The sequence below is a fragment of the Barbatula barbatula genome (assembly GCF_947034865.1).
Source record: "Barbatula barbatula genome assembly, chromosome: 2".
Taxonomy (NCBI): domain Eukaryota; kingdom Metazoa; phylum Chordata; class Actinopteri; order Cypriniformes; family Nemacheilidae; genus Barbatula; species Barbatula barbatula.
The window spans coordinates 23,422,038-23,449,687 of record NC_136767.1 but is presented as its reverse complement, the minus strand read 5'-3'; the positions used below and the strand labels follow the sequence as shown (position 1 = coordinate 23,449,687).

Sequence of the window (27,650 nt, the reverse complement as noted above, 5' to 3'; positions counted from 1 at the left end):
TTGGTTGGAAATGCACATGGGTGGGTGTGCCTGTGTGTGTGTGTTCCAGAAAAGACCACCTTGCCAAGCATCTGCTGTGGAAGGAAGCCAGAGTAAAATCTGGGCCATGTTGAATCTCTCTCTCTCTCTCTCTCTCTCTCTCTCCCTCCCTTCTTCAAGTGTCAGCTGTATGTAGCAGACACTGACTGTGTTTTCTGTGATCAAAACAAAGGAAACACGTGTTCTGTCTATCTTCCTTTCAAAGAAGGATTTTCTCCGTCAAATGTCCCTTCCAAGTCAAGTGACAGACGTAGAGAGAGAGACAGAAGAGAAGCCAAAGAAGAGAAGAAAGAGTGTGTGATAAGGAGATGAGAAAGATTATGAAAAATTTTACAAGAAAGATTTCAAGAATTTTGCATGCAAAATGTAAAATTCCTGATGTGGTATAAAATCTAAACAATTTCGGGTAGTTAACCTACCCTATTATATACACCCACTGAAAATTTCCATTCCAAATTTTCATTTAATCAGATGTATTGTGGTCATTTCAGTCCAGTGTCTGTGATTTCAAAAAAATCTAATCTCATGAGTGACAAAGTCTTTTTCAGCAGCAATGTGAAAGATGCATGAAATCTGTCATAAAATTAAGTTAAAATACATGTAGTTAAAAGTGAATGTGAACTTGTTTTCTTTTCCGTATTTGAGGTCTGAAACATTACAGAGCATCTTTTCTTTTGACCTGTTTCCCCAGTTTACATTTTCTGCAAATAAATGCATTTTTATTGTAAATCTGGGAGAACTATTGTTAGCAGTTCACAGAATGAAACAAAAACAATCAGTTTACCTAAACATACACCTACAAATAGTAAATTCAGAAAAATCTAAAATAATTTAAAAAAGGTCTCCTACTTTTTCTGTTGCTGTAAAGTTACAGTAATCTATAGATTTTAATATAGATTAATATATTTTCCTGTAGTGTCTTTGGGATGGATACTAAAATCAGAACTTTTTTACAGTTTTTCCTATTATCAATTTTCCACCGAGGTGGCATACCTAAATCGACAACATCAGAGTCTTAAAACAAACAACAGAGCGACGCACACGTAAGCGTGAAGTGACTTGCCAAAGATGAGTTCTCAAGAGTGGAATGAGATGAAGGGTTTTTCAAGAAAACAGGTACAGTGAAGTGCTAAAAAGAAAAGAGCGAGAAAATGAAAGAAATTAAAGTGTGACTGAAGAGAGAAGAAGAGGGCTAAGAGGGAAAGAGAGAGAGAAAGAGTGAGAGGCTCTTCAGACCATTACACGAGAGCTGCATTAAGCTCAAGAAAACAAATGTATGAACTTTCACACATACATATCCACACAAACGCTACACGCCTGCTACATAATTGCATCACTTGTCTCTTTGTTAACTGTTTGGTCACAGTCTTATAATTTACAATGTACACTACGATCCTAACTAACTTACACTAAAATAAAGCGTTCTAATTTGCTTATGCATTCGAACAAATTGCGTTTGTGCTTAATGAATGATATAGGAATTATTGTGCAAATAGTATCAAACTTTACCGTGTAATAATACCAAATGCTGCATTTATATGATTTCTACAATGCAGTACATGTACATGCACTACTGGACAACTATTTTGTATATTTAAATGATATATGTGACCCTGGACCACAAAATCATGAAAAGTCATAATAAGTAAATATCAAGATATTTAGTAAATTTCCTATGGAAAATATATCAAAACGTTTCTTTGTGGGTGGATGCAGCAAAATCGGAAACACGCCAACAAACCTCGCTAGCTGCTGCCCGCTATTTGGGAATTACCCACTCAAGTTTGGTATCCATGTAAAGCTTAGAGTTTCAGCTTCCAGGGTCATCAACTTTCCACAACATTATAACTGCAGTATGCCAATAGAGAGCATTACATCAAAACTGTTTCTTCTTAGCAACGGCCTGCTCAAGGGCCTCTGATGGACAACTTTAAAGGGGATGTTCTCAATATTTGGATTTTGCACCCTCAGATTTCAGATTTTCAAATAGCTGTAATGTTGTCCTATCCTAACAAACCATACATCAATGGAGCTTTCCGATTATGTATACATTTTAATTAAAAAAATAGACCCTTGTGACTGGATTTGTGGTCCAGGGTCACATATATAAATATCTTTTACAGTATAGCCTTGAAGCAGTGTTGACTGTACAGTCTGTAAGTCAACCACTTACTTCCTCTGCTTACGTGTGTATAGCTGGTATGACAATACACTTGACTTGACTTTAGAGAGAAAGAAAGAGAGAGAGAGAGAGAGAGAGAGAGAGAGAGAGAGAGGGGTAGAGCGGCCCCAAGAGCTGACAACTTGCCTAACAATGAAATACTCCCACCTATTAGTGCTGTGCAGTAGCAGCTAGATTTGACCTGCCATTGTGAATAATATGCATTGTCTGTTCCTCTCGCTTTAACTTGACTCATATTCACTCATATGTATAACTCACATTTACCATTGTTGCAATTTCTTGTTACGTTATTATTATTGTGGTATGTTATTTATTATTTTTGCATTCATTCATATCATATTGCATGTATTTATTACCATTATTATTGTGCCTTTTCCCCCTAATTATGCATTTTGCACTGTTCTGTATCATAACTAGTGCTTTGGTGAAACAAATATGCCATTTTTTGTCGTGCCAATAAAACACATTGTGGCACTAAAACATTGAAAGGCAGAGAGAGATAAAGAGAAAGTAAGCGAGGGAGCGAGTGAGAGAGAAGAAGCCTCAGGGAGCGTAAAATGCAAATGTAAAAAGTACAAACTGTACAGGTAGCAGATGCTGAGGGAGAAACGATAGAATAATAGAAAGCGAGAGAGAGTGACAGAGAAAGAGAGAGAGTCGGAGATAACTAAGCGGCGCTTGAATAGAAATGGACAGAATGCAGAGCACAGGAATGAGGTGAAGAGGAACGCAGATAAACAGATTGTGCGAGCGAAGAGGAGACTGTTTTTAAAATCGAGTATCTTCAGAACGCTCACACATATGCGGTGGGGTTTAAGAAAGTTCATGTTGGAAATTAGGGTTTCGGAATTCAATTTAAACTGGAAAATAAACCAAAAGTTTTCTAATATCCCCCCAAAAATAGATATTTATGAGAAAATATTTAAGCACCTGATATTGTTTCTAGGTCACTATACTATGAAGTTCTTATTATTAACTAAATTGTGAAGTCTAACTCGACTCAAGAGATAAAAATGATGTCATCTTTAATTGTGGAACACAGAAGAAGATATTTAGAGACATTTCTTTAAATGTGTTTTGTGTTCATCAATGCAAGTCAAAGTTTAGTTATCAAAGTTGTCAAGCAGTAGAAAGTCATACAGGTTTGAAATGACTTGAGAGATAAATAATGAAACAATTTGCATTTTTGAATGCCACATACATTCAACTTAGTTTTAATTCATGTGGTTCTGCTAAAAAAAGAAAACTATTTACAATATAAAAGTACCTAGAAAAAGAAAGTAACAGTGACACACACTGATAAGTAAATCGGAATCTCTAATGTCCCACAATGCATTGCTTACGGTAATAATTAGGGGTGACCTCGAACGGTCGAAGATTCAATACTTTGATGTGAGCCTGATTCAACTACCAGTCTCACAGTCGAGTCTTCGCAGAGGTGTTTTGCAATTTGCCATTTTGGTTATATGGGCAGAGGCATAGCTGTGCAACTAAACGTATTATTTATGATGTAAAGAAATGGGTTTTTTTAGGGTCGGGTACCGAACCCCCAGCGCATATAAGCGTGAGGTCTGGCTATAACCCAGCAATAGTTTTAAAGGTTTCAGGCGAGATCTGGTCTAGTAAGTGGCACAGCATTGTTACGTGATGTTTAAGGAAAATGTCCATTAGTTTTACTACTTGTGGCTTGTGTTTTGAATATATGCATTTCAGACATTTTGCCTAAACACATTTATTTTGCACATTGTGACTTGAATCTGGCGTATTTCGTTTATAATTTTTATTTCGTTTTACATTTTTATTTATTATAATGGTATCAATGTTGCGCTGCACTTTGCGCTATGCCCTTGTTGACCCCCTGGTGTCGTCCCCACACACACGCGTGCGATTCGACTACAGGCAAGAGGTGACAATTCTGATTAGACTATGTAAATCCTCAGTCGAGGACACCCCTAACACTAATTTACACCCACAACTCTGCTGTGAAGAATTTCACGTATATTCAAAGCAATATTTTTACACTCACTGTACATGTGACAGAGGTCGAGGGTAAAAAATCCCCTCATCCCTCCCCCACCCTTATTACATTTCATCATTTTAAAAATGACAGGAGCAATTTTAAAATGTCTCATCGTGGCACCCTTCAACACAGAGACACTCACACGCATGACGAAGAGAAGTTCAAAGGAGATTGTCTCCGAGTCCGGGCTCGAGATGAAAACAGCAGAAACCTCATTAAAACTGACACTAAATGAGACTTCAGGTAAATGCATCGGCCGTGTAAACATCACACAAATTACACGGGGACCAAAACCTTATTTCTAAAATAGTTTGGAGCCTCATATCTCCTGGATAATAACAATGTTCTCTGCAGCAAATATGCTCGGCGTGAAAGTTTGCACAGCGAGCACGTTAAAAAAGATCATTACAAGTGCTAGATGATTAAAGACAGTGTTGTTAGCAAAGATATCATTAAAACAGAGAGGACGGGCCGGTAGGAACCACATGTGTTCAATTATTGGTCAGAAGAGGTGCGGCACTACAAACAGACTCGCTTAGGGTTCAACTCAATCTTCTGTTTTAATCATTAAAGCTTCCATGGAGCTCGGACAACCCTGCAGGCTGGAAAAACAGCTATCAAACTTTCACAATTCCACTTTTTCTCAAGGAGGTAATAAAGTCCTGATGTATATGTGAGAGAAATTGCATTAGCCGTGGCCCGGCACCCCGGAGCAAATAAATGCATGAGTATAACATGTTTGAACAGCTCGGATGCCATCTGATTGGACGGGTTAGGTGTTGCGGCTAAGAGGCGACTTGTCTTCCACCTTCGCTGTATCTAAAAACGCCTTCCTCGAGTGTGCCTCGCCAAATGAGAAAACTGCTTAGCGCAACCATTATCGCACAATAAACCGTCTATTCTGTGTTTTTGGTTTATTAGATTGAGACGAGTCTATAAAACTAAATGATGAAAAACTGAAATTTCCCTAACGTCAAAAGTGGAAAGGCTTGGCGCTCTCAAACAGCGAGCCGATGATGATAGTCAAAAATTTGATTAGAAACAATTTTCATTTTTAAATCATTCTGCTCGCTGTTTTTTTATTAGACTCACTGGTAATTGTGTTACAAGCCCAGATGTTTAACTATAAGTACGCCACCGTTTGTTATATTCTAAAATCCTTTTAATGGTTCTCAGACTTTAGCCCCCTCATAAATCTCTGTGTGCCCAAGAGATTATTCTCCAGACACGAGCGTTAAGATTGTCTGCAGCAGGTCTTGTCACTTCTCAAAAATACCTACAAGGAAGATGTGATCCTTTTATTAAGCCCCTAAAAGAGTCGACGAGCAAAATGGCTGCTACATTTTTCACACATCTAACATGTTTTATTAGTATTTTATTAATGTGCCTTTGACTTTAGCCGGTGTGGAGAAAGAGCTCTAAACAGAGATTTTATAGCTTAGTGTCGTCTTATAACCTACATCATCTCATCCGCTGCTTTTATGAGTGGTTTTGGGGCAAGTGACCCAGAACGTTCAGAGAGGGAAAAAAATGTACCATTTTCGTCTGATTTGGAGGCCGTATAGATTAATAATGTCAGTACGGTCAGATGGGCCGGCTTAGACTTTCTGCTCGGCTGTAGAGAATAAATTATCTACATTTTATGCTGCATATTCTACACGTTTTTGACTGTCAAAAAGGTTCCAGGTGTAAAAGTGTTCTGAAAGATGTTAGGGAGCTCTTATTAACTTGATAGGACTCATGAATATTAATTAGGTGACGAAACATTCACACAGTATTTGCAACTGATTTACTTAAGGGTCCAGTGTATGAAATTTAGCAGCACCTAGCGGTGGTGTTGCGAATTGCAACCTGCAGCTCACTCCACGCCTCCCTGACACAATGGTACTAAGATGTCGTCACGTTTCCACTTATTTGTCAAAGCAGATAACGTAAGGTCTTAATACACCTCAGAAGACATAGCTATGTCTATTACATTGCATTTCTGTCAATAACTCCTCCACAGAAATTACACATTGGACCTTAAAAGAGAGTTAAGCGGGCGCTAACCATTTTATGTTTACTGCTTTCCACGTGAGTGTTCGTTCGATTGACATCTGACGCAACAGGTTGACAAAAGTTATATTAGTTAACAGAGCTTCTGTTGTTTTCTAGACACATCTAATAATGCGCATGAGTATGACAACAAAGCCAGTCGCCTCTTAAACACGAATACGCACCCAGAACAAACCGAGAATTTATTGCCCATCTCCCAGCGAAGTGGAAAACCTCATGTCCTCTTCCTCTTTCCCTTCATCCACTCATCTTTCTCTCGCTCGCCTCCCATCTGCCTTGTTTGCTTCAAAACCAACGATATGGGAATGACAGCTCTGATGCCTGAACTTTAAATGACAGAGATGAAATTAATTCATAGGTGAAAATCCATCATTTCAGATCCAGAATCTTTGCCACCTACAAGCATAAAGAATTAATAGAGTAATCTTACTGCGAGGCAGAGCGAGGGAGAGGAAGGAAGGAAGAACGCAGAGAGGGGGAGGTCATTTCATTCTAATTTGTACCTCTGACAATTTCCTGTCAGAGGATAAAGAAACACAAATAAATAAATAACCGAATAAAAAAACGGACGGAACAAATAAAAGAGTATTTCAGTGTGAATAGGAAATGAGGGCCAGTTCCACCGCTATTAAATGAGAAGATGAAGGGAGGGAGAAAGAAAAATACAAATACTGTAGAAAGACAAGTTAGATTCTTTTTTTTCTCAGTCTTTTCTGTATTCATATGAGTTTGTGAAAGTCATAATTCAATTCAGGGGGAGGTGTGACTGTGGCGTGGGGGGCATGGCTACGTGGGCAGAGTGTAGATACACATACATTCTGCTGAGTTGTGGCAGAAAAAATGCCTTTTGATAGTGTAGTGAAAAATAATGTTACATATACGCACAGGCGTGCCTGTGATCCAGCAAGCTAAAAATGATAGTTCACCTAAAGATGAAAATGCTTTTTGTCATTTACTCATCCTCATGTCATTGCAATCCCGAATCACTTTCTTTCTTCTGCAGAACACAACAGAAGATATTTTAAAGAACGTTGGTAACCAAACAACATTGGGCTGCATTGACTTCCATTGTATGGACAAGAAACCACTGAGACATTTCTCAAAATATCTTCCTTTGTGTTCCTCAGAAGGGTTTAAAGTCGAATGCATATACACACTCCGGTCTTGAAGAATGGCGCTTACACAGTCGAGTCTATTTCACACACACATCATGTGAAGTGTGGTAAATGGCTGCTCCCTCATGCTCAATTTGTACAGCAGATATATAGTTTTTCAATTCCAGCCGACAGTCATTGGATTAATTGTATTACCGTCTGATCATCGCACATCCTGTTTTCCCCGCTACGCGTGTGTCTCAATTCCATCACCTTTGACTTTCAGCATAATCTCATTTTACCTTTTCAGGATTTAGTAAATTAAAAACCTTTAGCTTGATAATGAATTTACTGCGGCTGTGTAATCTGCAGTCCGCCATTGTTTGAAGAACAAACTGCGGCATTTATCGGCTCCAGCGGTGTCACGTCGACTGAACTATGAAAGTCGGAGCCTGCACCTCGGGTCCGGGGGAGGCGCGTGTGTCCCGACAGGAAAATGCTCTTTTAGCACCTGCGTTGGCTGCGGTGACTGCAGATCTTAGGAGACAGAGAACACAGGTGCTGGAGCTTTTAAAAAGCAGTCAGAAATCTATACTCCTAAGTGGCATGTGGCCGTCACTTGCCATTGTGATAAAGATAAGGGTCATGTTGCAGAGAAATGTAGTTAGTATGTCGGTGTGTCTTTCTCTCATTTTTATGAATGAGGATTTTTTAGCTGGATTGTTCTTTTAGTAAAAACTGAAAAAAGAGCTTATAAACAGCCATGGCCAAAAAATATAAATATAATAAAAGTTCATTAAAAAGTAAGCATAGAGAAAGCCTCAAAGATAACAGAAATGGAGCTCCAGTCGTGATCAGTAGGGTCTTACACGCAGCTTCCTCACAGTTTTGCCTCAATGAACACAAACATCCACACTGTGTAATTGGCTTTATGTTCTCTGTATGAACAGTAACAGTGTATTTTAGTGACAGAGTTAAGCAGCAGTTCAGTGGAGAACCTCTTGAAACTAAAACAACCTCTGAACCGACTCCAAATATTAAAATGTTTAAGTGAAGTAAGCTCACTTCTCTTACCTGACACACAAGCACAGGCAATAGAGTCTGGACTTAATGCCTCTGCCCAGCCTTTGTAATTAATTTTAATTTGGATCTATTGAATCAAGAGAAATACATTAGATTGCTGGACACAAAGATAGTATCTATACATCATCCATCTTTTTATGAGAGAGAAAAGAGATAGAGAGAGAGAGAGAGAGAGAGAGACAGCGAGCACTTTCACTGCTTCCTCAGAAGGAAGCTGAACACGATGTACCAAGAGATCTTTATGGTTCTTTGAGTCGAGATGACAAAAAGTTTTGTCACGATTTTCATCACATTGTGTCTGAATGTGGTAGCTGGATTTGAAAATGCTCTCCTAAGGGACCACACTATATAGTTTTTCAGTTATATCAAGAAATCAACTTCTAATATTTGTCAAGGTTCCCTGCCCATTCACTGCATTTAGTTTTAGAAGAGTCCTCTTTGAGATGCTTCCATGTTTTTGCGCCTACTGTACATTTCTGAATAGAGAAAACCTCTTTTATGATTGCTTTACCTAGTGGTATTTGGGAAAAACTAATATATTTATAATATATAATATACAAATAATGTTTATAATGTTGTTTTATTGTTTATTTAAATTATGTATATAGTTTCATGGTCACTAAAATTCTTTGTATAGAATGTATAAACCAGACCAGAAAACTCGGGAAAAGTTGAAAAAGGGGATAGCCATATACAGGGGTGGGGGGGTTGGGGTGTAATTTTAATTTTGGGGGGATTTGGTCTAATTTGAGATTGTCATAAAAATGTATACATTGTCTCACGATCCCAATGCTCCAAGTTGTAATTAAACATCTTAATTGATTGTGATTTTGGTTTGCCCAAGGACCAAAAAAGACAATGTCCCAAAGACCAAAAAAAGACGATTCCGTTATCTTAATTCTGGTTTGCCCAAGGACCAAGAAAAAAAGATGATGGCCGAAGGACCAAAAAAGACGATGCTGTTATCTTGATTGTGGTTGGCCCACGGACCATAAAAGACAATGCTGTTAGCTGTTTCGTGATTCTGGTTGGCCAAACGAATCCAGGTGCTGGACAAAAGATATTTCAGACACTCGAGAGTAGACGCCTAAGTAGACGCCTAAGACACCTTCGAAACCCCCTCGAAAAAAAATCATTGGATTTAAACGATTCATTTAAATGAACTATTTTTGATTCAAAACAGCAAATTTTGCGGTAAAGCGACTAGTTTGCAGGTATGATAAACATACTTTGCAAAGGTATTTTATCTTTATCAGTTTGAGGTCTCACCCTGGAGCCATCTATTTTGGGTTCTTATTGACTGCATTTTCTTCATTATTTGGTATTTGTGTGGTTTCCCATACAGGGCTTAAAGGGATCCTTCACCCAAAAGTGAAAATTCTGTCATCATTTACTGCTTATAACCAGACAGATGGTGTCCCCCATTGACTGCCATAGTAGGAAAAATACAAGGTTTGGCAAAAGTGCCCCAGAACTGTTTGCGTCTTATGACAACTTTTATATAAATGTAACTGTAAATAAGTAACTTTTCCTACTATGCTAGTCAATGGGGGGCAAAATCTGTCTGCTTATAAGCATTATTCCAAATATCTTTCTTTCTTAGGTTTTATAGGGTTTTGCATCTTTATGTATTAAATATATAAGTATTTATAAATATTAAAAAAAAATATATATATATAAGGCTATATTTATAAACATAAATATGTATTTATCTAAAAGAGTATATGAAGAGTTTGGTTCCAAAAGGAGATAAATTAACAAATAAACAGACACCACCTGACCTGGCTATTCCGCCGCACCTCGGTAGCAATGAATTCATGAATCTTTTTACAGAGAAAATCGAAAACATTTGTGACAAAATTGTAAAAACTCAACCTCTAAATCTGTCCTATGAATTAGCACCAACCATCGATCCAAAACAAAGGCTCCAGCGATTTTCACCTATAAAACAGGAAGATTTAATTCAACTTATCGCAACTTCTAAACCTACACCTTGCTTACTAGACCCCATACCAACTATATTATTAAAAGAGTTACTACCTGTTGCAATTGAGCCCATTTATAAAATTATCAACTCGTCAATTAATCTAGGCCATGTCCCAGGACCCTTTAAGATGGCTGTCATTAAGCCTCTAATCAAGAAACCAAACTTAGATCCAAATGAACTTGGAAACTATAGACCGATTTCAAATCTCCCATACCTGTCTAAAATACTAAAAAAAGTAGTGTGCACTCAGTTGTGCTCTTTCTTACAAAATAACAACATGCACGAAAAATTTCAGTCAGGCTTTATATCGCATCATAGCACTGAAACTGCGCATGTTAAAATTACAAACGACCTGCTTATAGCATCAGATAAAGGTAACATCTCACTCCTGGTCCTGCTTGACCTTAGTGCTGCGTTCGATACCGTAGACCATAACATACTTCTAGATCGCTTACACAATTATACCGGTATTGAGGGACAGGCACTACAATGGTTTAGATCTTACTTATCAGACAGACATCAATTTGTCCATTTAAATGGGGAATCATCCAATCTAACTCAAGTAAATTATGGATTACCTCAGGGATCGGTTCTGGGACCCGTGCTGTTCTCCATATACATGCTTCCCCTCGGAAACATTATTAAAAAACATGGAATTAGCTTCCATTGCTATGCAGATGATACTCGGCTATATATCTCATCAAGACCAGATGATTCCTCCCAGCTATCCAAATTGGCAGAGTGCATTGAAGATATACAACATTGGATGACCTGTAATTTCCTTCTTTTAAATTCTAATAAAACAGAAATATTACTTATCGGACCAAAGACACGCAAACCGAATATTTCTGATTATAAACTGCAAGATGAAGGATGTACTGTTACTCCAACAAATACAGTAAAAGATCTAGGCGTTATATTAGACAGCAACCTGTCATTTCGAAATCACCTCTCAAATGTCACAAAAAACGCCTTTTTCCACCTAAGAAATGTTGCCAAGTTACGAAATATTCTGTGTGTTGCTGACGCGGAGAAGCTTATTCATGCATTTATGACCTCAAGACTTGACTACTGTAATGTGCTACTTAGTGGTTGTCCTGCATCATCAATAAACAAACTACAGTTAGTTCAGAACGCAGCTGCCAGAGTTCTAACCAGATCCAGAAAATACGATCACATAACCCCAATTTTATCAACCCTTCACTGGCTACCCATTAAGTATCGTATTGACTTTAAAGTTCTTTTAATCACTTATAAAGCCTTAAAGGGTTTAGCCCCTACCTACCTAACAGAGCTTCTATCACACTACAACCCATCACGCTCTCTAAGATCTCAAAACGCAGGACTTTTGATAATACCTAGAATAACTAAATCCACCAAAGGGGGTCGAGCTTTCTCATACGTAGCATCTAAACTCTGGAATAGCCTTCCCGACACTATTCGAGGATCAGACACACTCGTCCAATTTGAATCTAGATTAAAAACGCATCTTTTCAGCCAAGCATTCACTTAATGCAAAATATGCTAAATAAACCACCAGGAGATGCTGACATTAGATATTATTTTACTAGAATAATTGGATTTATTATATAAAACACCATGTAGTGTGTTTTACCCTTTCTTGGGTTTTTCGTTTTTCCCCTGTAAAGCTGCTTTGGAACAATGCAAATTGTGAAAAGCGCTATATAAATAAAATTGAATTGAATTGAATAACAAAACATTAAATCAAAAAACATGTTTTTATTATGTTAACATGTTTTTATTGTGTTTTTGTGTTATTGTGTTAGTTAGCTGAAGACATATTTTTTATTTATTTTTTTAAAACTGAGTTATCTAATTTTGGTGGTAGCATTTTGTACTTCCATCATCGTTTATATTTAATGTTTATTTTCAGCAGACACTTTAACATCAAATTAACTCTGTAAGGGAATGCTTATGTTATGTAAGTGGATAAAAAATGCAAAGCAGATAGCAAATACACGTCAAGTGCTACAGTTAAAAATACTAAAACACTACAAGCGCTAGCACAAATCTAGTGCAGATGTAGTGCTTAATAGAAAGTACATGAACGAGTATCAGGGTTCAAATGCGACTCTTTGTGGTTGAAGGCAAGTTATGATTGTGTCAGCAGGAAAGGTCAAAAGATTTTCTTAGTAGTTCAGTAAGCTGTAGTCAACAGTAGTGCAGGATTCAAATCTTAAAGGAAGAGTTCACACAAAGATGAAAATATTCTCATTATTTACACACCCTCCTGTAGTTCCATACCAGTAATGTATGATGACTTTCCTCTGAAAATATTGAAATACATAAGGGTGAGTAAATGAAGATAGAATCATGTTTTATTGGTGAGCTGTATCTTTAAGACAGGAGAAAATTCAAAATCCAAAGAAGCAGTAATTCTTAACAAAGGAAGAGGAGGGCAGGACACGAAAAGATAATTACACGACCAGTCCAATAATTACCAAGATGATGGTCTAAACGCGCCCGGAGGGGTCATTCAAATATAACCTAATGCATGTGTGTTTAACAATAATATAACCTTAATGTGTGTGTGAGTATGTGCATGAGATAATGGAGTGTAGTTTACACTCCAATGTAGATATTAGAGCTCCACATAAATATTGCATCAGTGAGTAGCGTAGAGGAAATTGTGTGTGTGCGTGTAGTTAGACTGGTAGGTCTGGAGATACTGCGTGTGCATCTCCCTCTGCGGCAACTCTCATTAAAATTGTAAAGTCATACACTGATGAGGGCACTTTAGAGTAACCCACATGCACAAGCACACACACATGAATGAAATATCATTTTTACAACATCATTATCACAATCTGGTTGACCTATAAAAACCTCTTCAACGTCTTGTATCTCATACCGTTCTCGGGCTCAGACTTGCGCTCCTGTTCCGTATCGGTGAGGGACAGAACTGAGTTCGCCCGGCTCGATAGGCAAGAACTGTGCTCCGACTTGACTTCCTGCATCCACAACCGCAAGGCGTGGTCAGGAGAGGCACCGCCCTCTGACTCGGCATCTGAGGCAACACCTGCTGATACGCCCCTCGGGTATGCAAGCTCCTGATTGGCTGCGTGAAGCTCCGTCTGGAAATCAGGAAATGCAGTCTGGGAGGGCTCCTTAAAATCTAAGAAACCGAAAAGAGAAAGGTACACAGACATTTATTTTATCGTATGCGCAAATCAAAGTTTTAAAGATGCAAGCTGGTGGATTTGAGTTCAGTGCTAGAGTTACTGAACTGTACTGACTGCAGAGATTTCTGGAGCCATACCGAGAAACCATTTTCTTCTCCCTTCAGAGATGAGGAATAGCTTGGAAAACCCCAAATAAATATTTTACAAAAATCATTCTGCTTTTAACTGCACAAAATGTGAAAACCATTTAAATTCCCTCAAGAATCTCAGAGAGAGTAAGAGACATGAGGGTTTACACACACTTGCAAGTGTGTGCGTGTGGCTGTGTGTGTGCACTACTTCCCTCATTTGCACGCTATATACATACATATTACCTTTCATCTCAGACACGCACATATCTCTATGAATATACATTTTCTTGTGTGTGTGTGTGTGTGTGAGAGACAGAGAGAGAGAGAGAGCAGCAAGCTCTTTACTTGAGTGTCCTCAAGCATTCTCTACTCCACCTCTCTGACTTCTGTCTCCTTGGCGACCCCTCTCACCGCTCTCCCTGCTCTAATCATCTCAGTACTAATTGCCCACGATGCACTTCTCCGTCCTTCACTGAGAACATGACCCCCGCACATCTTGGCCTGACCCACACACCCTCAAACACATATCGTCTATGGGCAGACATAGATGGAAAAGTCTAGAGGTTTGGGTGTCTGTTTTCATCTTTCTCTCTCCCTCTCTCAGTCTTTCCTTGTAAAGCTGTTTCCGTGGTAACATGAATAGAATGTTTTGTTCTGCGTGCTGCATTTGAATGATTCCATAGAGGAAACAAAAATGCTCACTGTAACCTGTTCGAACCGCTGGCGTGTTTTAATGGTGCTCACAGACCACAACACACAAAACCATGCACACTCTGACACTAAAACACATCACACGATGCATTAACATTACTCTCGTACCACACCGCACAGACAAAACACACAACAGAAAAAATGACACATTCACATGCAGTACACTAATAAGTCAAACACAACAAACCTATAGACTAAACTTACCAATCTTATCAATTCATATCAATGTATTCATCAATCTATCCGCTAACAATAACATTAATGCTTTTAAATGCAGGTGCAGAAAGTACAGCCATTCCGCTTTCTGTGTGTGAGTACAGTATGTGCTTGTTTATGTCCTTTAAATGAAATTATTAAAAATTATTGTACAATTTAAATTGCACATCATTATTCAGAAGTGAAACACACACAGAGCCCCTAATTATTTTATGGAACGGTAGTGTTATAGTATTTGATGTTCGGTGTGTGTGTGTTTGCGTGCGTGCGAGTGTGTTGATGGCTTATTAAAATGTAAAAAGAATTCAGATAATTCTGTTTCTTATTAAATAACATCCAATATTGAACTAAAGCAATTATCAACGCAACAAACAAAATGAGTTGTCTCTAGAACTATGATCTTTATTTCTTTATTTACTTCTTATTTGACCTTTTCATGGAATGTCATCATGCTTACAATACCATGATTTTTCATCATTTGTTGTGGCTCATTCTCTCAATCTGGTGCAGATTTACGATTTTGACCTTCCGTTGCTTGTTACGTAGGCTAATTTAAATATAGAAATGAAACAATAGAATTGGTAACACTTTAGAATAAGAGTTCATTTATAAACTTTAGTTAATATATATTAACAAACATTTAACATTCATTTCAACATTAAAGGTCTGACGTGTAATTTTTTGCAGGGTCTATAGACAGAAATGCAAAATAATATACATAATTATTTCTTCAGAGGTGTATAAACACCTGTTTTAATTACCTTAGAATAAGCTATTTCTATCTACATACACCGCGGGTCCCCTTACATGGAATTCACCATGTTGTTTCTACAGTAGCCCTAAACGGACAAACTGCTCTACAGAGCATGTTTCGTATATGTTATCTCAATCCGCAAAGAAACAAAAACGTTACAATATCTTAGTCATGTGTCAGCCACCGTATTGCTTGGATCTTTAACTAATCGTTTTAGGTTAATATAGGTAACTCATGTAAACAATTAAAATTAATACAAAAAACTACATAATTGTTTTTCTATCTTTTCTATCTTCTTTATCTATCAAATAGACTCTGTTATGCATTATCAGATTTGTATTAAAACATTGTTTAGTCCCTTTCTTTTAAGAAGTTTTAACTGGTTCTATAGTATATAATGTAACACATCTTCATAATATTTGTATACATTTGTAATTATTATTCTTATAATCCAGAATGAATTGTGCCCACTGATGCCGTTTGTTTGCCTGTGCAGTCTGCACTGTTTTAACACCCAACTAACTAAAGGAATTATGCAAATCAAAAAGTGGTGCAAACACAGACAAAAAATGTTGAATACAATTTCTGTCTTGAATTAATGTCTGTGCTTAATTGTGAAGGACACTACAGATCTGCCATACTTTACTGAAACTGTACAGCAGCTTCGCTTTACTACTGTACTCCAGACACCTGAATCCACTTTTGATAATGCAGAAAGTGTGTTTGACTACACCGGACATCAGGTCATCAGGAAACATGCCTGGTGCTTTTCTATCAGTTGATCATCTTTTGATGAATTTGTGTTGCCTTGATCACTAAGAAATGTATTAAACTTTTTTCTTTATAAAAAACGAATCCATGGCCAGTAATAGTGCATCAGTAGTTTGGTGAGTGATGGCTGGGCAATCCACAAGCTAATTTACATGGATAAGAGCTTGCATGTACTCATGGCACAACATGTAAACACAAATACTCAAATTACTCAAACAGATTAAGTGATGTCAACATGATTTTATAAAAAAAAGATTCAGTTCCTGAACAAATCTTTACTTTTGAGTAAAGTATAATGTTTCTTTTTGATTAACATGAAGTTTTTACTTAAACTCAAAAAGATTATTTGCTCCTCCTTCAATTTACTTAAATAAAACATGTTAATTCAACCCAATTGGTCGAGAAGGATGTCCAATTCCCAGCATGCTTTGCGTCAGACTGCATTATATTTAAAAATATGATTACTTTTGTTCAGTCAAGTTAAAGACTTGTTAGCGTTTAATTTTCATTTATCTTGGATATTTAGAAGAGTTTGACAAATAGTTTTTTGTGGTTACCATTGTTTAGCAGAGTGGTGCATGTGCTTAGGCCGTGGGAGGCTACATGTAACCTGTAACATGTGACATGTTACCAGTGAGTAAAACCTGTGCGACTGTGTACTTAGAAAATGAGTTCTTTCTACTTAATTGCATGAGAACGATGAATCAAACATTTATAATAAAGACAGTAATCGAAATGTGAAAGTTCTGCTTACTTATACCAAGAACCTTTTACCAAGAAAAGATTTCGGAGAATTGCCAACTTATCCGGGTTTACAGTGTGGTTAGTAAACAAGACACCAGTTTTAATGCTAAGATACAAAGTCCATTTAAATAGGTTTAGGTCATACCTTTCCTTGGTGGCTCCATGGGTTTCCTTCGGACTTTGTGGCTGTTGTAGGTGAACCTGCGGTCAGGCTCGTAGTCTGTACGGATGTGCGGCTCTCTGTAGTGTTTGTGATGAAGGTTTGTGCCATCCTCATCCTCGGATGAGCTGGAGTAACTGAGCTCCAGGCCGGGGTGGGGCCGCGACAAAGACTGGTACAGCTTCTCGTCCATCTCTGCTTTCTTTCACAATATCACACAGACTCTCACGTACACAACTAAACCGAAATACTCACTCAAAGCACACTGCACACACACACGCAAAAACAAAACAAAGAACAAAACGATGTAATGGAAAATAAACAACAGCAGTTCAAATGCACTCTAACTTTCATTTCATGGGGGCAATTTTTTCACACGATATATGAAACAGCTTGAGAAGAAACGGCCTCTTTGTAGAAATACACGGGTATAAAGGACGAATCAGAAACACTTTTTAAAACCTTCCCTCGTTTAACTGAAACATTCATCGACCACCAAGAAAAGAGAGAAGGTCTCAGAGGACGAATGAAAGAGAAGATGGAGAGATAGAGAGAACGATAGATGGAGAGTGTGATTAAGAGATAAAGAGATCCTGAGATAAGAGGAAAGGGAGGAGATAAAAGGGCGAAAGACTGGGGAAAAGGTAAAAAACTCAAAAAAGCAAAGAGAGTTAATCAACTGTCCGGCAATGAAGCCAAATAAATAATGGAATTAACTTGCCATCGATACACACTAGTCAATAGACTTAAATACTTAATGTGAAATCTTTGCTTGTTGTAGTTTACACAAATAATCTTTACATCTATATACAGACAATTTTTGTTGTTTTATTCTATGAACTAGTGGCAAAGTTTCTCCAAATGAATATAGTTTGTTACAGAAAATTGAAATGGGATTAACTGGTCAAAATAACAAAAAATATACTATGTTTACAGATCTTAAATACTGCAAAGAAAGCATTTCATGTTCATGTTTAAAAAACATAGTAATAATATTTTACATGTATTTTAGGAATTGTTAAAAAATGAATATGATGAAGTTTGATGAAGTAACTTTCATACGCCTTTGCATTCTCTCAGTCTCATCGCTGTTGGGTCACTTTGCCCCTGAGGTTTGTTTCTGTTGTTTAATCAAGGGCCTTGAAGCCAAAAGTTAGGTAAAGTTAATAAAATAAAATCTAAATAAAATAAAATCTAAATAAAATAAAATCTAAATAAAATAAAATCTAAATAAAATATAAATAAAATAAAATATAAATTAAATAAGCATTATAAAAATATTTAATTTAAAAATACATTTAAAATAAATATATATATATATATATATATATATATATTAATGTCAAATGGGGTTTCAAATATTGTTGTAGACAATTGGGGGGGGGGCTTGAAGATTTCAAATTTTACAAAAGCATCTGAGCGTCGATGGCTAGCGGTTGTCCTTAACAGAGGAGGAATTCAAAGCTGCAATTCCAGCCGCCTTTAGCATGACAGTCTCAAGCAGTGTCTACACCCCAAGTGTACCAAGCACTGCATGCCTGCTGTGTAGACAGCATCGTTGATTATAATAGCAGCAGTCTAGTTTTGTCACCCCATGATGCTTCCAGTAGACAAGGTGTAACAGTTACTCTGAGACTATTAACATGCAACAGAACAGCACGCGGTCAGCAGGCTAAAACCCTCTCTGAGAGACCATGTCTTTAAATGTAAATCCATTGAAATAAAAAAGAGCTCCGGCACTTAACTAAGTGATTAGCCTTTTGCACTTAAAAGGGAGTGAAGAAAAAAACATATTCTGGGCTTTTCTATACACTTCTGATCATGCACTGTACTACTGAAATACTATCATTTCCCATAAATGCCTTTAACTGTTAACATTTAAATAAAGCTCAATCCGTACATAAACTTTCTCTGTTTAGTCTGTATTGAACACAGACTTGAAATTGAATACCGTCTTTAGTAATCGCACACATCACTATAATGTTTGTGTCAAATTAAAGGCCTTAATTGTGTTAAACCACCTTAATAGTGCAAACAAATTGATGTATTTTTTGTAGTATCACAATCTATATAAAAAAACTCTTACTAACTGTGTTATCCTCTTGGATCTACACAAGAAGTGATTAATAGTAAAATAATGTTTAACTCAGATAAGATTATGCTTAAATTGCCGTGCCTCCTCTAAATCTTATTTACTGTTCCAGCATTGAGATCATCTCTCTCTCTCTCTCTCTCTCTCTCTCTCTCTCTCTCTCTCTCTCTCTCTCCAGAGAGCCCAGCTCCCTTTCAGTTCCCAGAATCTAAACGCTGACCGTGACCTTTCCATGACCTTTGCGCCTGAAAAGAACATTCAGCTTTCTACAGAGCACAGCACAGGTGGGGGAGAAAGATGAGCGGAAAACGAGATGAGGTTAGACGGAAAGAAAGAACGAGAAAAGATGCCGCTTAAGAGAGATAAAAGGAAGGCAAGAAGAGATGCCCATGCCCACAGACCGCCCACAGTCCCTGATGCTTGTTGCACACTAAAACGGAAAACACTTTCTCGATCCATGTGCCAATCTGACTCCAATAAATAAGGACATATGGGGTTTTTAACATACAGTAAAGTCTCTACATGTTGTTCACTAATTTAATAAACATAATTCTTTCCAAGACAGTCTATTATAATCACAGTGAGAAAATACATCTCTGATACAACAGACCTCTTTAAAGGCACCAGATTTTTTGCCGCGAGTCAAAGGTCCGGCTACACAAGACTGGATGAAAGAGAACCAACAGACCGTACTGGATGGAAAAGGAGTCAAACGAAGATGTAGACAGGGAGGGATGAGATATGAGAGGGAAGGTTGAGAGTGGCGAGATGGAGAAATAAAGAAAGATAGAACGAGCTGGAGAAATGACCAGACAGGTTAAAGGCGTCAGGGAAGTGGACAGGAGAGAGAGAAAAAGACACAAGTCACCATCGTCTTGACGTTGATTAAACGGAAGTTAAATATTACCATCAAATGCTCATTAGCCTGTATACTTCGTATTGCTCTGGTAATGAGTTACTAATTAGCTGACGCGGAAATGCATGGAATGACTAAGTGATGTGGGCGGGGAATGAGTGTTAAATCCCTGTCAGTCTCTGGCTGGCTGCCCGCTGGTTGGACGTCTTGCCAGAGCGTGTGCCAGTTGGAGGCGATGGCAACTTGCAGACTGGAGGCACCATCTTCGTGCGCAGACACAATTAATAGTCCATTAGTTAACAGTGCTGGCGATGAACGCTCCTTTTATCAGTCTCTCTTGTTCTGTTTAGCTTCCGCTTTGCCCTCTTGAGACTGCAGAGATTGTAAAGTCCAGCGGCAGAATGAGATCCAACAGTGTCACCATTGGTTTTGATCAGAACACATCTTATATGGCATCTAAAGAGGGCTCAGGTCCACTTAGGAAATCTGTGCAGGAATGAAAATACACACACGCACACGCTTGAACTAGGCAGATGGGAAGAGTTCTTATGGGAGTGCTGAATAAGTCTTTGTAATCAGACGATTATGATGATTACAGTGTAGGAGAACAAACGGACGAGAGGGGACACAAACATGGGCGCGAGCCCAAGCACGTATGCATTGTGCTCTTAATTGGGTTTGCGCTCCCGACTACACAGTTTATATTCCGAGACGCTCTTCCCTTATCATTGGGCAACAAGCAATAGTAAAGGTCCTTAAAGGTGCGCTCGGTAATTTTTTCCTCATCAAAAAGGTTAAACACGTAATGAAATGATTATTACTTTGGAAGAATGTGTTTAAAATCATGTTCGCTCATGTGATATGTAGACTCGAGTCACATCTGTGGCATAATAAAATATTTTTTATTTTACATGGAGAAGGTTAGGGAAGCGAATCCTCTTGTGTATAAGTCAGGAATACTTCTGGGTTAAAGTGTATATTGATAATTAACTTTCTGACCCCCCTGTGATAAAAGGGTTATATTTCTGCCCACTTTTTACGACAAAGGAAAAAAGAGAGGGAGGAATAGGATCTGTGATCCGTTGCGAGTTTGTGTGCATTAGATTAAACGACAGAAAGATGGTTTCAGCTTGTAGTATAAATGCTCATATCTGACTTTGACACACAGGGCGACTGAGCTAACTGGGTCTGGATTGATTTTCATACCCCTGTTGATACACAACCGTGCATCTATGCGTCAAGCAGTCACTTTAGCCGTATAGTCAGATTGGTTTATGTGTTGATGTTTCGACAGCTCAATGTACGGACGGATCGATGTATGGACAGTATTAACACTTGGTGTCGCTGAACTTTCCCCAACTAAACAAAGAGAAAATCGAAGGGCTCTTAGTCAGAGATAAAGGGCAGAGAAAGAAACTGTCTACAATGCGAAAATCCTCACCTGAATACTAAGACCCGCATTAAAATCCTCAGTGTGTCATTGGACACAAACGTGTATTTTGAGGTCCGCATCAGGCGGCCACTTTTTATCAGCTGAGAAACCCAGTCAAAGACTTTTTCTTTTCAGCAGATGCTGAGAGATTGATGTGTGTCTGGACCGCTGCGACGCTCTCCTGTCTGCTCTTCCCGAGAATGCCCGGCTAGACTACAAATTAATGCTGCGGCACGGCCGCTGACAGGAAGCAGAATGAAAGCACACATTACGGAGGTCTTAAAGTCCCTTCATTGGCCTCTCGTAAATTTTAGAATTGATTTCAAATTTCTGTTACCGGTGTTCGGATCCCTTAATGGCTTTCCACCTAAATCCATATCTAATAGGCTTGTAAGGTTCCTTTCTAACGGGACTCTGTGGTCTTCTAAAGCTGGTATCCCAGCAGTCTCTACCAAGACTAGTGTGGCTGCCTCAACAATGACTGCTAGATACAGTGTGTTTAAACAAAATCTAACAAAACAGTTTTTACATTCACACGGTTTACTCCTAATTTATAATTTCTGTTCATTCTCATTCACTCTATCAATATGTCATACTTCCTTTGATCTATGCACACGTCTTCCTGTTTTATTTTTCAACTGATTTTAAGCAGTTAATCACCAATTCCTTTACAAATTAGGTTCACATACAATTTTGACTGAATCTGAATGAAGCTGAATTTAGTTAAAGGTGGCAGGGTGGGGCCACACCAATTACGTGCCACGTAGACTTGCACACTAGTGCACGCTAATGTCTCAAGATTTTAAAATATTGCCTTCCAAATATTGTCAACAATAAAATTAGCATGATTTGACTGCTGGGAATCGTACATTATTGCAGGCGGCCCATAGAGACATATCATATTCGCTCTCTCTCACACACACACACACACATATCGATGCCTCTACAGACAGCAGCTAATATTCATTCATCCATCTTCAGATTATCAGCGCAGACTTCCTGTGTGATTCTCTAAAATAGTCCCCCCCCCCAAACACACACAGCAAGACTTGACATTCTCCTATCCATCTCTCGCTAATGCTAGAGCCACTTCCTGCACTGAACGTTTCTGTCCCACACACACACAAATTCTTTTGAGGAGAATCAGATCTGCAGCAGGAGAAAGCTCTTGCCCTGAGCAACTGCAAAAACGTGTCAAAAGTCCTGATACCGCCTGAAATAAAAGCTGACAGCCCAACACACACACAAACATACGTATAGTCATGTGCACACATATACACACACTCGCAGTCCGTAAACATGAAAGTCAAGCACAGGTCAGCTAAGAATATTTCTTGCTGGTGGCATTTCTCAGTGTTCCCAAAAAAGCAAACACACAAACACACGCATATCTGCTCGTTCCTTTTTTCCTATGTAAACCTGAAGCTAGTCAGACATCTCTGGGGATCATATCTTACAAAGATCATCGCCATGGAGACCCGGGCTGGAGGAGGGTTAAGGTAATGGATGAAGATAATGTCCTTTTACAAAACATAGATTCACATCAACATTACTTTTCGCACTAATCCCAACATTTCATGTTATTTTCTTCTATGCTGTCGTCTTCTATTTCTTTGGCTTGCCTGTAAATAACAGCTGCAATAGACCGCTTCACAAGATGTAAGCAACTAAACACTGGTCCAAAAGCGCTTTCAATTAAATCTTAAACATATTCGCATAACGTTTTGATTTGGTTCTACATGTGATGTTGGTTGAATTTTGTTGTGTTAAAAAACTGACACAGGAAGCTCTGGACCAAGCACTCATTAACACTAAACATTAATAAGCACCAATCGCTGAGTTGGCTTCAACTCAGTTTGTTTGAGTAAGGATATACCTTTTTAATGTACTGTACTTGGGACTCAACCCCTTTGTGATTGGGGTGGATTTTCATTGTGATTTTCCTGCTATTAGGGGGCGGTGTGGCTCAGCCGCACAACGTCATCAAATGCCGCATTTTCCGAGCTTTCAAGTGCACAAGTTAGTTTTGCAATGGGCTTATCGCGAAAGTAGTACCAAAAGTCAAGGCAGGAAGATTTGAAACTGCATTGACAGGTGGTTGTAGATGCCTATTTGTGGTTGCAATTCAAATCTGAATCTAGGAAAACGTGTAAATATGTTCAATGCCTTTGTATCTACCAATTTATTTTGTAAATACCAGTTTACACATTTGTAACTATAATTCTGGCACTTCAAATTCAGAAGACAGATTTGAGTGCAAATTTCAACATTCAACTTCAGTTTTTTATTTGACAAGTTTTCACATTGGGGCTGTGTACATTTGTTTACATTTTAGTGTACAGGTACAAATACTTATATTAAAAATTCACAAATTAAAATCTACATGCTCTCAAGTTTTGCTACCGATTTACCTTTATAATCCGTTAACAACTCCCCTTCAAGTTTCAGTCTGGTTCCAGCTCCATTTAAAATGCAATGGCTGTTTATCAAATCGCAGAGAAAGACGAATGCAACGTCCACTATTGTTCTTATTCAAAATTCTATTTCACTTGAAAATGCGTCAAAATACGGAAGTAAGTACGATCGCAACTTCCGGTTGCTACGTAAGGCACTTACAGCCTCAGACAGCACAAACCAGATCCCTAAAACGTGCACAGACTGCCTGATACATATTGCATTAAAAAATGGCGAGACCTTTTTCAACATTTCTAGCTTCAATTTGATGGCTGGCTTTATACAATTTCCTCGAGTCTGAGTGGATAGGTTTAATTGGTCTGGCAGAACTAAGTCATGTTTACAACGTACCAGACTAACATTTTAACATAGAACCAGCAGTTGGATCTGCCAAAGTTTGTGAGGATTATCAAATATTTAATCTATATTAAGAATTTTGTTTTAGATACTTTATCTGATCGAGGTAGCTGGTAAACTGAATAACCCTGAGCACAACTGTGTATTCTACTTTACTATAAAAGATAAGTTTATGTAAAAATTGCCATTTCATCTTTTTATTTCTCAGATCAAAGACATTTATACGGATTTGGAACAACTCGAGGGTGAGAAAATGATAACAGAATTTTTATTTTTGGGTTATATGTCCCTTTAAAGCTGCAACTATATCGTCTATATCGCTGTTTAACACATAAAACTGCAGGAAATTTTATGTACTACACGGCTTGATGACATTTCCTTCAAAATCTTACGTAACAGCTTTAATTATATATCGCTGTTATAGGCTTAAGTTGTAAATCACGGTAATGTAACGAAACATTATTTTTTAAAGATTACAGCTTGCAACACGGCATTTACAAAACTAGAAGTCTACTAACATGTCATTCAGACAACCCCTTTCCTGTCTAACTGGGCATAAAGTACAAAAAATCATGCTGACATTTAAAAGTCTGGCTGTGTAAAACTTAGGTATAATTTGAGTTTGAGCCTTGGCAGTCAAAAAACAAACAAAAAGAGCAATATGGAAGAAATGTCTGAAACTCTAAGACAAGCCGAAGTGGAAGAGAGAAACAAGGACTCATTACAGGAGATGGCACTTGTGGTGTGGTGTTGCCACTTGCTTATAGGAGATTGTCACTACACTATATGAGCACCCCATCTTATACATTTGTTTGGTAAGAACGCGTGGAGCAAGAATACAGTGCAACTGAAAGTCGATGGCTACACACAGAGGGTGAAGAACACATGGGCTGGGGCTGCTATTATAGCAGCTCCAGCCATCATATTTGATGTAAACTGTATTCATTCCATTTTTTTCTCAGAGCTGTCACAAGTAACCACATTAATAAATTAATTCAGTTGTTTTACATGAATAAAGACTTAAAACATGCCCACGGCTTATACTGTATATCATATTTAGCAATTTGTGTGGATGACAATTGTCAAGATTATGAAACAGCGCTTTACTTGTGTCATTCACACAGAATCTATAGGCAAATCTGTAATATCGTATTAAGAGATGTCACACTTTATGGACACACTTTAACATGTATAAAGAGACGTTCCTTCACTAGTGATCACATTAATGTTTCTATGAATTATGATATTTCACTTACTAAGCCTCACTGATAATTACAATGCACTATACAGACAGTGCAAATGACTTTACTTTTGTTAAACGCCCCATCTGGGTTTGATTTATAAATAAATTACCCGTAAAAAGAGGGTCTTCCCCTTCATTTCATGATAAACGGGTGCTTCACTAGGGGCTTTCTATGTGTGCGTGTGTTAGACAAAGTAATGTGTTTTTTAACAACAATTTTTTTATCATTTTTACGTTGTGTAAATGTTTCATTAAAATAATGATTGCAGAATGCTTAACAGATTACTTATGTATGAGCAAACAGAAATGTTAGTAAATCTCACATTCTGTACAGTATATCCATTAATTAAAACATGATTTTAGATTAAAGTCTATTTAAATGTGCATAAAAAATTTAAAAATTTCAAACCGAAAGTATAATGCCGACAGCTCCTTCACGGTCGACTGCCGGCCACATAAACATAAAAAAACATAACATAAAGTCCAGGCCTGGTCCACTCTCGTCGTACCTTCCTGTCGCTCGTCCATTTATGCTCCCAGAGCTCCTTCTTGAGAGATGCGAGACCGGTGCAACACACCGACACTGATTATCACTCGCGTCACCGACCTTGTGCCGTTCCCTCATGGCTCTCGTCCCGCCTTGTGCACCAGTAATATTTTTATAATAAGTACCAAGTTTTATAATTTTACCGGCACATTGAAGGTCCAGTCAGTGAAATCTAGAAGCAAGGTTGCGAATTGGAACCAACCACTTGCTCCACCCCCCCCTCCCTATCGAAACACTACGATGGCTGACAGAACATGGCAAATTACATGCTAGGGGACCTGCATGGTTTGTAGATGAAAATATTTTATTCTAAGGTAATAAAAACATAACGCTTCACTGTGTAAGCCCTTTATACACCTCTGAAGGCATAGCTATATGCATTATATTGTATTTCCATCAAAAGATCATCCCAAAACATTACACACTGGACCTTTAACTTCAATTTACTAAAGTACTGTATATAATATACTCAAATGATAAAATAAATCAAAATAAATCCCGCCCATTATCCTATCCATGAACCAGTGGGCTGGGTTTATGTCAAATTTGGCCAACCTGATGTTACTACTGCAGGAAGTAGCTTGTTGTTATCCCAACGAGCCGTTCATTGTGGTCTTTAAAAAGTGTTTATTTTTCTGTTAAAGAAAACATCTTACTTTTCTCTGATCTTTGAGCATTGTGACTTGGCAGAAGTTGTTTATGCTTAAAGAGCTATACTACTCACTAACTAAATTTAAAAAAGTGAAATTCCATCAGACCTCTTTAAATATTACATATTCAATACTTAAACTGCATCTGAACATTTCTTATGTTATTCATACCACGATTAGAATTCTGTTAGCTGTTCAGTACTATTTTCGGGTTAAGAATAATACATTTGCCAGATTACGTGCCATTCTGCGCTATACAGCAAATTCAGTTCAATACAATTCAAATTCATGTTTATGCCTGGATTCCACGATTCGGTCTTCAGAAATCCTAGGGCCTTACTAAGACACACACAAGTAGATAGTCCCACCGCACCAGCATTATATATTCTTTGTTAATGACCTATTAATGAATCCTTTTATAAAGTGTTACCAGAATTGTTTTATTGAACAAATGTAGCAAAGCATAAAGATAAAGACAAAACAGCTGAAGTCATAAATGCCTCAGAGATAAATGCCTCAAACCCACTTCACACTTCAGAAGACCAACAACAGCCAAACCTGTCTGAACTGCTTCAGGGAAACCTCCGCCACATTTTGGCAGATTTTAGCAGAATTGCCCACAGTTCTCCTGTTGTTTGTATTGTGTTCTTAGATGCTACAGAAAATGGAAATATCCTACTCTTATATGAAATGCCGGACCGAAGGGACAGAGGTGAAATCAAATGACTGTGATGTCAAAATAGTCCTCTTGTATCTATGTAAACAATTGTTTTATCTAACCATCTACTCTCTCTCTCTCTCTCTCTCTCTCTCTCTCTCTCTCTCTCTCTCTCTCTCTCTCTCTCTCTCTCTTTCTCTCTCTCTTTCTAATGGTATTCTATACTCTAGTGTATTTAAATGCTTTTTGTCACCTCACCTCACCACCCCAT

The 27,650-nt window shown here is 37.9% G+C and overlaps 1 protein-coding gene across 1 annotated transcript in view; it reads right to left on the bottom strand.

The window, feature by feature from the left end:
- The window catches only part of tenm1 (teneurin transmembrane protein 1), a 129,142-nt gene that overhangs the window by 82,490 nt on the left and 19,002 nt on the right, over window positions 1-27,650 (bottom strand). The window contains exons 2-3 of the mRNA XM_079474600.1: window positions 17,076-17,355; window positions 13,333-13,596 (exon numbers count right to left, since the gene is read on the bottom strand). Coding sequence (XP_079330726.1) covers window positions 13,333-13,596; window positions 17,076-17,283 — 472 coding nt within the window. The 5' untranslated portion in view covers window positions 17,284-17,355. The remainder of the gene's footprint in view (window positions 1-13,332; window positions 13,597-17,075; window positions 17,356-27,650) is intronic.